Consider the following 12,009-nt stretch of genomic DNA (forward strand, 5'->3'; position numbering starts at 1 on the left):
AATGTAAAATGTCTGGATGAAATCTAACATTTAATTTATAAAACACGGCATTTGGATGCACTTCAACTTGTTAATAAACCCATTATCAGGAGGTTTAGCCATGTAGATTTTTGCTTTAGCAGGAAATTAGTGAGACCATATAATGGAAAATAAGTTTTAATCTTAATTAGGGAGAGACTACTGACTCCCATAAAAACAGAAAAGAGTTCCTGTTCTGAAGAGAAATAATTGTGGTACAAGATGACCTATTTAAATAACAAATTCAAAATAACTGGGGATGATCTGAATCATTAAAGATGTAAAATTGTGAAAGAGGTAAAGGAGTATCATTGAGGAGATCCTGTGTGAATTCTTCTTCTTAGTTTCAAGGTTTAGAATGAAATTTACAAAGATGTGAAAGGAAGTCTCTCTCATAAGGAAGAATTTCTTTACTGTCTGAGCCCCCAAGGTCCGGAACAGCCTGCCACCAGAGGTGGTTCAAGCGCCTACATTGAACACCTTCAAGAGCAAACTGGATGCTTATCTTGCTGGGATCCTATGACCCCAGCTGACTTCCTGCCCTTTGGGCAGGGGGCTGGACTCGATGTTCTTCCGAGGTCCCTTCCAGCCCTAATGTCTATGAAATCTTAGGTGGCCTGGAGACTAATTCTCATTAATTTACAACAACATGTATTACTCTAAAGAGACTCAGGTATGACAGTGCTGGGCATGTCCACCTTTAGAAATGAGGCATTTGGCTTCAAGAGCACAGTTCACAAAGATGTCTCCACAATTCACAAATAGGGAAATTGGAGCCTGCTTACATTGTTGCTGTGGCTGATGCTGCCACCATGCTGTTGACAGGCTTTTGGGTAACTATCATACAAGTACGATATCCTGAGCCAAGGGTGCTTAAAGCAGCTAACAGAAAAGCACTGAAATCCTACTTCATTCCCAGATTTAGGTGCCTCTCCACAGTCCTGAGTGAAGGCACCTGTGTGAGGCTGGACCATTACAAAGTTTGTCCAGCAGGGCTGTCAGCTAGCGGTATGAAAAGATCACAACTAATAACTGACATAAGTCTGCCAGCAAATCTCTTTTGTTTGGATGAGGCCCTGCCAGCAGAAAGCTTCCACCATGTACTACAACTTCTAAAAGAGAAATTCTCCAGACAGGCCTTAGAGAACCACCAGGGCTAAGTACTGACAGTCAAAAAGCCTGAGGCTGAATTCACATACAGATTCACAGAAGTTGAGGGCTGGAAGGGACCTCGTGAGATCATTGGGTCCAGCCCCCCTGCTCAAGGAAAGACTTGATTCAATCTTTGCAGGTTAGTCTAAACTGCATAGATTAAACTGATAAGTAAGTGAACAGACATTTGCTTTTCATTCCAGAAATGCAGCCACATGTCTGGAGTGGCCCATGCCAGAAGCCATGGGGCACCAGAGCATGCCACCCTGCTCAGCTGGAGCAGACAGCCTGGGTCAAAGCTAGCCTGCCCACCCTGTGAGGAGGGAAGGTGCAAAGCATCCTGGGATGCTGGGGGACTTTGAGTTAACTTGAATCTGGAGGGGATCTGGGACAGAAATTCAATATACTGATTTAACTTAAATCAGTTAAGTCTGATACTACATCCATCCAGGTTTATCTTAAACTGGTTTCAGCCATTTTGAAACAGCCTGTTTCAAAAGTTCAGCCTGTTTATGTACACTGAACTTCTGTTGTGTTACAGATCTGAACCGGTTTCTGATCACCACCTTGTGTGTCATTTCTGTCCCTAGCTCAGATGTTATTAGGTAAAACTTCCAAAGTTGCCAACAATATCATTAGGTAATTTACCAAGTATTGCACATAGCACACTGGTACATACATTTTATCAGCAGGCAATCCAAATAGCTGGTAAATCTAGTGACAAACTCAGTATGACTAGGTGCAGACATTCAAAAAACCCGAGGCTGAATCGATCTAAGTTACGTGTTTTTCTGTAAGCAGCATTGTTTAGTTTGTTCAGAATACACATTCACCCTTTGGTGGGGAGGCAAATCTTAGACTGGGTTCCACCATATTTAAACTAGTCTATGTTTGCCAAACTTCTATTCTGTTATGGGTATAGACCAGTTTCCAATCACTTATACCTAAGGACTTACCGAATTCAGGACAGCTGCCTCCTGATTTCATGGTCCATGCATGACAACAGTCACCATTTTCACAGCATAGTGCTGCAGGCCCCACACACCTCTAATTGGCCAAGGGGTCCCAGAAGTCCTGCCCCTCCCTAGAGAGTGACAGATGGCCATCTGTCCCTCTCCAGGGAGGGGGCAGGACTTCTGGGCCCCTCAGCCAATCTGAGGTACGGAGAGGCCCATTGCACTCTGCCGCAAATATCTCCCCTCCCTTTCCCCATGGTTCAGGAGCCATAGTTTCCTGCCCTTTTCTGTTTGCAGCTCCCTTTTTTTCCCTGCTCAATTACCTAATTTCATGCTTTTTCACAGTCCCCACACTTTTTCATGGGGACCTATTAATTTTGTGGTTTCCACAAAAATTGCAAAATCACAAATTTGGTAGGTCCTTTTTTTACTAGTAGGAGTGTAATATTTATACCTGATCCAAGATGGCAACACTGCTTCTACTGGCAAAGCTGCATCCCTGCCAGGGACCCCACTGCCCTATTTTGGCTGCTGTAGGTAAGGTGTAGACTTCATAGCATAGACATTGTCTGGATCTAACAGCTCAAAGCTCACACCTAGACTTCAGATACCTAAGTTGTCCCTTCACATACAGATAAGTGGCCCTCTCTCTACTTTTAAAACATAGTTGATGGGGATGACAGCAGCCACCTTGCTATAATAGCCTGGGGCACTTCCCTAGCAAGCAGAAGACCTAGATTTCAGGCCCTCTTAGCCTACTAGTCTATAGATTGGTGCTCCAGGCAATTTCCTGGGAAGTGGAAGATGAGGATTTGAGTCAACCCAAGTCTTCTACTTCCTAGGCAAATGCACTAACCATGAGGCAACTGAGCAAAAGGGGGACAGTGATGGCAGCACTATCAGTAGCTATGCTCAAGAATGACCAGAAGATTTTGCATTTTGTACTGAATTCCAGGTGCAGACAGAACAGTGTGGGCTGAAAAGCCCCCAGAGCAAACTCCCTCCACTTCCTTTCCCCCCTCCTATTCTGAAAACAGCTTGAGACTGGCATGCAGTGCAGACAGACGTTACAGAAGATGCTCTGCTTTGAAATGTCTTCATCTGACCCCCCATGGGATGCAGGGTCAGATTTTCACTGGATCAGCCATTTTTTAAACTGTTTGCAGCTGTGTACTTGTGTTTGGTCATGGCTACAAACTGCTTTCTGTGGCCAGACTGGGCAAAAATTGTCACTTCTGTCTCTGCCCTCAATGCTACCCATGTCTGTAAGGAGTGAAATGTGCTCTGTGTACACCCAGTGGGGACCTAAGTAAAGTTTGGGCAACTCCCAACACTGACCTGGATCAGAACAGAATTTAGGCATGAGTTATGTACCTTGGCATTGAATCTGGATTGCCAACATGATTGTACACAAGCCTAAGAAATCTAAGTGTGCTTTCAGGCCCAAATGAAAGTAGTTAATGATTCAAGTTAGGTAAGCAATTTTGTGGGGTTTTAACTGGAGTGGGGTCAATCTGGTTTGTGTTCTTTTTTTGTTTAGTTGGTGGGGGGGTTTTGTGGCTTATGTGCCTAATTCCACCCAAGTCCCATTTAGACACTTTTATAAGAATGATTTGGATTGGGTCCTAAGTTACTTCTGAAAATAGGACCTAAATGTTTATGAAACATTTCTGTGAACAATTCTCCAATCTGTGGTGTGAGTTAATCAATTACATTTTTGGCTTTACATCACTATCACTTTGATGTGTTTCTTAAAGATTATTAGTTTTGGTCTTAATGAAACTACTGTACTTAGAATGTTTGCATGTGTTAATCTGGCAATTTATGGGAACAATATTTGGTTCAACTTTAGCAAGCCAATTAGAGAGGGGGTTATTGAATGGAAGATTTTTATGATTGTACGTATTTCCTATTAGCTTTCAAAGTGAGCCATTAAGCACTTATGACAATGATATGTTAAATCTCCTGTCTCTTAATTGGAGGATGTTAAATGGGTTTCTCAGTAATGCTTATCCATTGTACCCACAAAGCACTCACACTCTCTCACTTTATCTTGTTCTTTAAGACTCAAGACCACTTTTGTCAGCAAAGCTTGGATTTACAGGAACAACAAATAGAACTAATCCTTACCAGCCTTGCTTAAGACTCTAATCAGCAATATAACGGATGTGTCAGGTGTATAATGCCTGCTAGCATTAACACAAAAGATCATATGCACATTAATGGGTGAACAAGCACGTCAGTGAGGTTCTGCCTACTCTAGCCAAGTGAACTGGTGATATAAGAATAGTTATAATGTATTTACTTACAGTGTAGATGTCCACGGGAAACTGTATTATACCACTGAAGTTGCAGCACCCTCTGGGTATCTAACCCAGAGTTCCCAGCACAATACTCTGAAGCAGTGCCTTTTGAGACATTTTAGAAGACTGTCCTGTAGGAATCCACAGGAATCATGGGAAAATTCATCATACTATGCATTTCCTTGAGGAAGTCTTTATTACTCTTCAAGTGCCAAAGCTATTTTTAAGAACTTTTTCTTCTAAGATATAGACCAGGAGAGAGACATTTAGCTTTTCACTCCCTTCTCAGCCAGAGGACATTGAGCTGGAGCTATGGAAAATCTTCCAGATGACCTCTGAGACAGCCACAACAAGATACTGCAGGGTGCTTGCACTGAGCAGAGGAGTAGGTGGAGTATTTGCAGAAACAATCACACATCCCCTGTCTCCTCGGGAGCAGGGGATCCCTAAGCACAGTGTAGACTGGGGGCCTCTGCATCTAAACATGCAACACTTATTGCAGTGATTATGCTTCCATGTGCATGTGGATGCATTTGGCATTTTGTGTGGGCCCTTTAAAAGGGCCAGTGATGAACAGTGGATCTCTGGCACTTGGGGGCCAATGCTTGCATTTGCACCTGCCCCCTCCCTTCTCCCCATCCTTCTTGTAGCAGTACTTAAAGTCTCCCACCTCAGCCCTGTTTGGTTATCTGTTTTGGCTGGGAACTAAATGAAAGTCCTGGCGCACACACTGGGGGAGGGGTGATGGCTGGAATTTCCAGCTGGAACAGGTAACTAAACATCCAACCCATGAGGCAGGCCACACAACAAACATGGCTGCGGCCATCACTGCTGGCTCTGTGGGGTCCCCTGTGGCCACAGGTTTCTCTAAAGGGCCCAGCTGGTGCCTCCCCCAGGCCAGTGCCCAGGAGCCATGGCCCCTTCCTGCCCCCGTGTTGGTCCACCACTGAAAAGGGCACTGCTTTAGAGTAGCCTACTCCATTATTTGAGATTTCTCTTCACTAGCTGAAGTACTCTGCTTTTGGACCAGAGGGGGCTGCAGACTGGTAGGTCTCCTCATTCTCAGTCAGGCGCAATAACTTTAGTTTAGGGACCTACCAAATTTGAGGCACCTGTCCCCCAATTTTGCAGGCAGAACATGGGGCTGGGCAGCCATTTCATGAGTGAAGTGTGGGGCCCCCTGCCCCTCCCCCCCATGCCTCTGATTGTCCTTCACTACTGATTGACTGAGGGCTGTCTGTCATGTGGCCCCACCCTTCACCACCAATTGGTAGAGAGGGGCAGAGCCACATGACAGGCAGCCCTTGCAGGCAATCAGCGGTGAGGGGTGGAGGCAGAAGCCATCCTGCCACTAGCCCTTTGAGCAGGTAGCCCCCTTGCTCCCTCTGGGGAGCCAGCATTTTATTTTCAGTAAGTTTTCTTGTGTTTTTTTCCCATGGATTTCACAGGCATTGCCCACTTTTGCGGGCAATGCTGGATTTTGCAACATCCGCAATTTCAGTAGGTCCCTAGTTGTAGTGTAGAAGCTAAGGCTGAGACCCATCTGTGCTCCACTCTCCAAATCCAGGGAGTCATTTCCAAAAAGAGGCACTGGGTCAGACTGCAGGATGTGGCAGGCCATCATAGGAACCAAAGTGCACAGCGTTAGAACTTTCAAAACCTCTCGACTTCTCAAGAATACGTAGGGGGGAGTCTATTTCTATCACATAACATCGATATTAACGGTGTCTCCATTCTTTTGCGATTTGAGATGACTCTGCTCACTCATTTTTTGCCATGTGTAGTGAAACCACTCTCAGATTACAAATGCTCAGAGAGACCCCAAAAGATACAAGGGCAAAACAGAGGTGAAGTGGGCTTTTAGGAGACAAAGTTGGATGGAAAAAGCTACTGACCTCAAAATTAATTCAATGTTTAATCTGGCCACTAGGCCACCTGCCTTGTGCTTTTTGCAAAAAATGTTCAAAACTAAAAGATGACATTTTTTTGACCACTGGAGTGAGAAGGCAGAGGGGCTTGCATCAGCCTAGTCCAACAGTTAGTCCAATAAATGGACAACCTCAGGTACAGTAAGCAGTGTCTTGGACCCTTCTCCTATCCTGCAGCAAAGGAATAAGGAGCCTGTTATGGTACCCCTATCAGAACTAAACTGCCCAATTCAGTTGTTGGAGCAGAAGATAAAAATGTTCTGTAGCACCCACTAATTTCCAATCCTGTGTGGCTTCAAAAAGTCTGGGGCTTTGGTGGGGGAGGAGGGCTGTTTAGTATTATTTTGATACTGACTTGTATTGAGCTTAATTTAAAAGGTCTCATATTTCATTAAATTATTTCAAAGTCTGTTTTAGCAGTATTAAACATCAATCAAGTGTAATTTTCAAAATGTTTTTTCTGTCTTTCTGTTTTTAAAAAAGTCAAGGTTGGCAGAGCCACTGAAGACGCTTGAAATTCTAGAGGAGAATATAAGCCACAGAAATTATTTCAGTGCAGCCAGAGAATTAAGAAAGCTGCAGCAAAAGATCAAAAATATTCTGGATGACTGGATGGAGTATTATCAAATGGCTTTGGGTCAGTCACAGCAGGAATCATTTGGGGGGCAATTTTAATTTTAGCTTTTTATTTTTTAGATTTTCAATATTAGGCAATAGGTATTGTGGCAAACAAAATAGCACCAGGCCTGTCTTTTGTGTTCTTCGTCTTATGATACATTTTTATAGAGCTGCATACACCATTGGCTTTCTGACTTTAAACTACTGTGCACTGAAACACACAGAAAGCTGGAAGGGCTTTTACTCACGTTAGTAAGCAGTTACTCACATGAATACTTCCAGCGAAATCAGTTCTTTGTACACACGACAAAATTGGCCTCCAAAGTGGCTTAAATGCCCTTTTCCACCACTTTAATGGCATTGCTGTTTGCACGTTTGGCGGCATATTCCAATTTAATGGTGTTGCTGTTTGCACGCTCACTTTAAATGACTTTGTAATATAGCAAGATATAATACCTCCGAGGTGTTTTAGTTTGCTACCTAACAAAGTGCAACAGTGTATGGGGCACTGGAAGCTGACATACTCAGGGTTTGGTAGGCTTCCAGCACCCCTGCCACCTTCTACCACCAGCAAACCCAGGCACCCTCCTGCCACCTTACCACCCTGCAAGCCAGCTGTTCCTGGGCTGTCCCAGGCAGCAGGGATGATGCAGAGGTGCTGGAGCTTACCTGCTTTTCCCACAACAAGGGAGAGGGAGTGAGCTGCTGCCAGGTCACACAGCCGCTGAGTTGTGGGGGACCCCAGTGCTTTCCTCCATGGTGGAAAGCATTGCCCATTGGTACCTGGCCTGCGTGGTCCCAGGGGGGGTGCCACAGCCAGGGAGAGAAGCACCAGGCCCCACGCAGCTCAGGGGCTGTGTGACCTGGTGGCAGTCCGTGCAGTCAGGTAGGCTCGACTGAAGAAAAAAAAAAAGTGGCGAGGATCCTGATCTTTTTATTTTCTCCTTGAGCCTGCGTGTCTGCCCGAGCTGTGCGGAGGCCCGATACTTCCCTCTGCAGCTGCAGGGGAGTTGGTGCTTCCCTCTGTAGCTGTGGTGCCCCCCAGGACCACCTGGGCTGGGTGCCAGTGGGCAGGTGCCACCTAGGGGGTGCCACCACTGCCATGGAGGGAAGCACCAGGCCCCTGCACAGGTCAGGAACTGCTCGGCCCACCGGCAGCTCGCCTCCCTGCCCCCACTGCCGAGAGGCAGGTAAGGATTGGGCCTCCAACCTTGTGCACACACCACTGGGGTTTAGTTCAGTTTAATTCTCCCTAAATTGCAACTTGAGACTTGTGGATGGGTGAGGGAAGAAATAAGTTCTGGAAAATGTGAAGAAAATATATCCCTATAATGAATTTATGTTGAAGCTAGTTTTTCTTGTATGTTTGCTATTGCACTTACATTATAACTATAAATGAACATAACTTTGGTCTGAGCAACATTCATGTTTAAGCTTAAGGCCAACATACAGACTGAAACCCACCCGATTATTTATTTTGGGGGCATCTACATGAGATGCCTTAATGCACAGTGAACTGTTCTACTGAGCATTAGCATGTCACAGCAAAAAGCATGCTAATGTGCAGTAGAATTAGTCAGCTGTGCGTTAAGCATCCCAAAAAAAAGTTTGCCTTTGCTACTGTGCATTAGTGCAGCTACTGCGCCTTTATCTAGTACCTCATATTAGAGGTACTAAACTTAATGAGCAGAAGTAAAGGCACATTAATGAATGTGTAGACATGCCCTGTGAGAACTTTATGGAACTTAAGTGATAAACAAACCTAAAGCTGACCCTTTCATAAGTGTGATTTCCACCCAGTGAGCACTGACAAATATACCAGCCACATCAACCGTGTTCTTCTGGTTCAAAAAACAGGCATTGCAGTTCTTTATATTCTCTCTAATTGATTTTCTCTAAAGAGAATAATAATTCCATAATATTAGAACCCTCTTACTGGGATCAAGTCCAAGGGCGATAATGATATTCATTACTTTTCTCTCTTATACCTTCTCAATACTTGTGATTTGCTCCATAACTGATGAACTAGCAACCAGTCCAGCAAATCTTCCATTTGATAGAGTTTATTTATTAAACTCTGCTTCCCCTGCCCTCTATAAGTGATCTCTAATACATTAACCCCTCCTGCATGCTAAGGGCACACACTTCTCAAATTTCCGGGGTCAAGGAGAAGTGGAAATAAATTTCTTCATGGGGTGGCTCTGTTATCTTAATTTTCATACAGAATGCACAGCAGAAAATTTCCACTTATAGATACATGAGCACAGTCAATTGCAAGATCAGGGGTTAATACTTGTTTCCGTCTCCTAAGGCTGACTTCACTGGTGTTGTGGTGGTCTTGTATTTCAGGAATTGACTCAGACATTCACAAAATGCCTGATCTTACTCCAAGAACCTTAAGAAAATGCCAGAATCAGTCTGTAGATATTCCCTTGGCTAACTCAACTGTATGGAGACCACAGGAAGAGAGGAGAGAGGACAGTACAGCTGCCAAGTCAGAAAGCCCACTTCTGCTGGATTGTTTCCAGCTAGCTCCTGCTTGCAACATGCAGTGGGAGCCATCATCTTATTCTCCCAGGTAAAAAAAAAAGAAAGGAGTTAATTTCTCTCTGTCCACTGAAATAGTTCTATTATGAGCACTTAATTGTACAGTCTGGTGAATTTAAAATTCTTTTTCATTAAGCTTAGCTGTTAGTGACTCAGAACCAAGAGTCTACCCCCTTTGTGATCTTGGAAAAACAACAACAAACAATGGCAGGAAAATCAGGAGAGGTTTGGAAAGGTGGTCAGAAACAATGCTGAAATATAATTTAATTAAATAACTATTAATTTTATCATATCTTTATATTACAACACTATGTGAAAAACTTAGTTCAGAAATGATGCCTTTACCAGATGATGTGGTATCACTTTACTCATTGATGTGCACATGCACAGATGTATATACACACCCACACATGCACAACACCACCCCCTAACCTGAATCTTACATTCTAAGCCCCAGTTCTCCAAATGACTCCCTATAAGCAATGTTATCTTGGATGCAAAACCTGAGAAAATTCGAGTCCTACTTTCCAAGGCTTTGTCCAGGGTAGTAGTATGTGACTTCTATCTCACTGGAATCACATAATTATAAATCAGAGAAATGAATGTGTTAGTTTTTATTCTCAGTCCTGGGCTTGTCTACATGTGGCCAGATAGCACCATTGTTACTGCGCTGTCTTTTAGTATTTCCTTTTGGAACTATTAAATGATGGCGTAGTAACAGCCCATACTGTGCTGTGCCAGCTGCACATGGTTATCTTTAGCTGCTAAATCACTGCAACAGCACACTATAATGAGAGAGTGAGTTGCTACAGTGACGTAGTTGCAGCATCACAGTTTTTGCCAGTCAATGCTACAACGCTATAGCATGTTGCTACAGCGATGTAGCATCACGTGTAAACGCTCCCAGTGTGGTCTATTCTCCTCACCCTTCAGGAATAATTTTAAGTCTTTATATAGTTCTGAATCTTTTATTATCACCATCTAAATTATTGTTTTTATGCTAAGAGGTAATTTATAATAACAGCATTAACAGTTACGTGAAAACCAAATTGATCCATAAATAGGTAACAGGTGCATCTTGGTCCTGCAGGACATACATCTGTATTGTTTCCCTTATACTTAAGCCATCACTTATTTGGTGTTTTATTCTTTGCAGAGTTTCCACCTTACTAACCAGCAGTATCAATGTAGATGTGCCACATGTGACTCAGTTCAATTTAAATAAAAGCACACATGTATTACAGAACTTCTGCAGTTCAGGGTAAGGAAATCTGAGCAGAATCTGAACAATGATGATTCTAATACAAACAGTAATCAGTGTTTTACTGACATCTAATTTTTGGAGCTGGCTAAGAGTCAAACATGCGCTATGTGTATAATCCCTGTGATTCTACCCCATTACATAATATTCTTAATGCTTTATAATGCAATATTAACTGTAAATGGATGTAATTCACAGTTGTCAAACATGTTGTCTGCAGAGTCTAATAACAGGAGAATGATATGATATTGTGTTGCTTCATCCTCTCAGGGATCTGATGCCTTGATGTCAGATCTGAGTTTCCATTAGCTGTTTCCTTAAATCAGACTTGCATTTGTTAATACCCTCTATTCAATACTCATTATGTGATATATAAACTCAGTAAGTCCCTAAAATGGGCAAAGAATACAAAGGAGCAATGTATTCCAATTTACAAAGCAGTCTATAATTCCATCTGCAAAGTAATGACTAACTCAGGACAGGAAAGCTGAAACGGTTTTCTCTTGCCTCTAAGAATGCCAAAGCAGAACTGTAGCCCTGTTTTATGGAAACAGTATACACAGTTAAATTGCCAGATCCATCTTTAGATAGGCAAGCAACAGTTACATGACTAACTTAGCTATACAAGTAATATTTTGGGCCACAGACTAGGCAGGGTGAAGAGTACCCTATGCGCAGCCTGCTAAAAGTTGGCTTACCTGGCAGCCAAGGTAAGAAGATATGTAGGGACAAGAAAACACAGAGGGAGCCTGATCTTGTCTCAGGGAACTGGACATTATCTTGGGTCTATTAATTGAGTCTGCTCCAATGCATGCTAATTAGTGCGACAGGGCAAACTTGAGGCCGGATCCCAAAGCGGCCCACCCACCTGCCTAGGGCAGTCTGCCCTGACTTGCCTGCTACAACTTGATTATTAACTTGATTTATTAAGTGGGAGGCTGCCTATTCCCTGCTCTGATGCCAGGGGGCACTGTCCATGGCTTTGAACCTTCCCTATACCACGGCCCATGCCTCACAGATGGAATCCTGATTATGATTGCTCCCCGGTCTGAGACTGGAGCAAACTCAGTCCATAGTTGGGCTCCATTCATTCTCACATTCTGCACCCCCCTCTCACAGGGGCCTCTGGCATACCGCCCATTACTGGGCCACACTCCATTGCCCTTGCTCCTTTTGAGCAACCCCTCTTGGGCTGTCAGGCTTCGCTACTTGCACACTGTCCCTAC

General features: G+C 43.7%; 1 protein-coding gene across 3 annotated transcripts in view; it reads left to right on the plus strand.

Annotated features, from left to right (window-relative positions):
* Positions 1 to 12,009, plus strand: part of LOC102568548 (uncharacterized) — a 99,352-nt gene that overhangs the window by 35,250 nt on the left and 52,093 nt on the right. For all 3 annotated transcript variants that reach the window (XR_009461690.1, XR_009461691.1, XM_059726351.1), the window contains exons 12-14: positions 6,841 to 6,994; positions 9,325 to 9,553; positions 10,679 to 10,783. Coding sequence is in view for 1 of the 3 variants with exons in the window: in XM_059726351.1 (XP_059582334.1) it covers positions 6,841 to 6,994; positions 9,325 to 9,553; positions 10,679 to 10,783 (488 nt within the window). In the remaining 2 variants the exon portion in view is untranslated. The remainder of the gene's footprint in view (positions 1 to 6,840; positions 6,995 to 9,324; positions 9,554 to 10,678; positions 10,784 to 12,009) is intronic.

Source organism: Alligator mississippiensis, chromosome 4 (assembly GCF_030867095.1).
Source record: "Alligator mississippiensis isolate rAllMis1 chromosome 4, rAllMis1, whole genome shotgun sequence".
NCBI lineage: Eukaryota > Metazoa > Chordata > Crocodylia > Alligatoridae > Alligator > Alligator mississippiensis.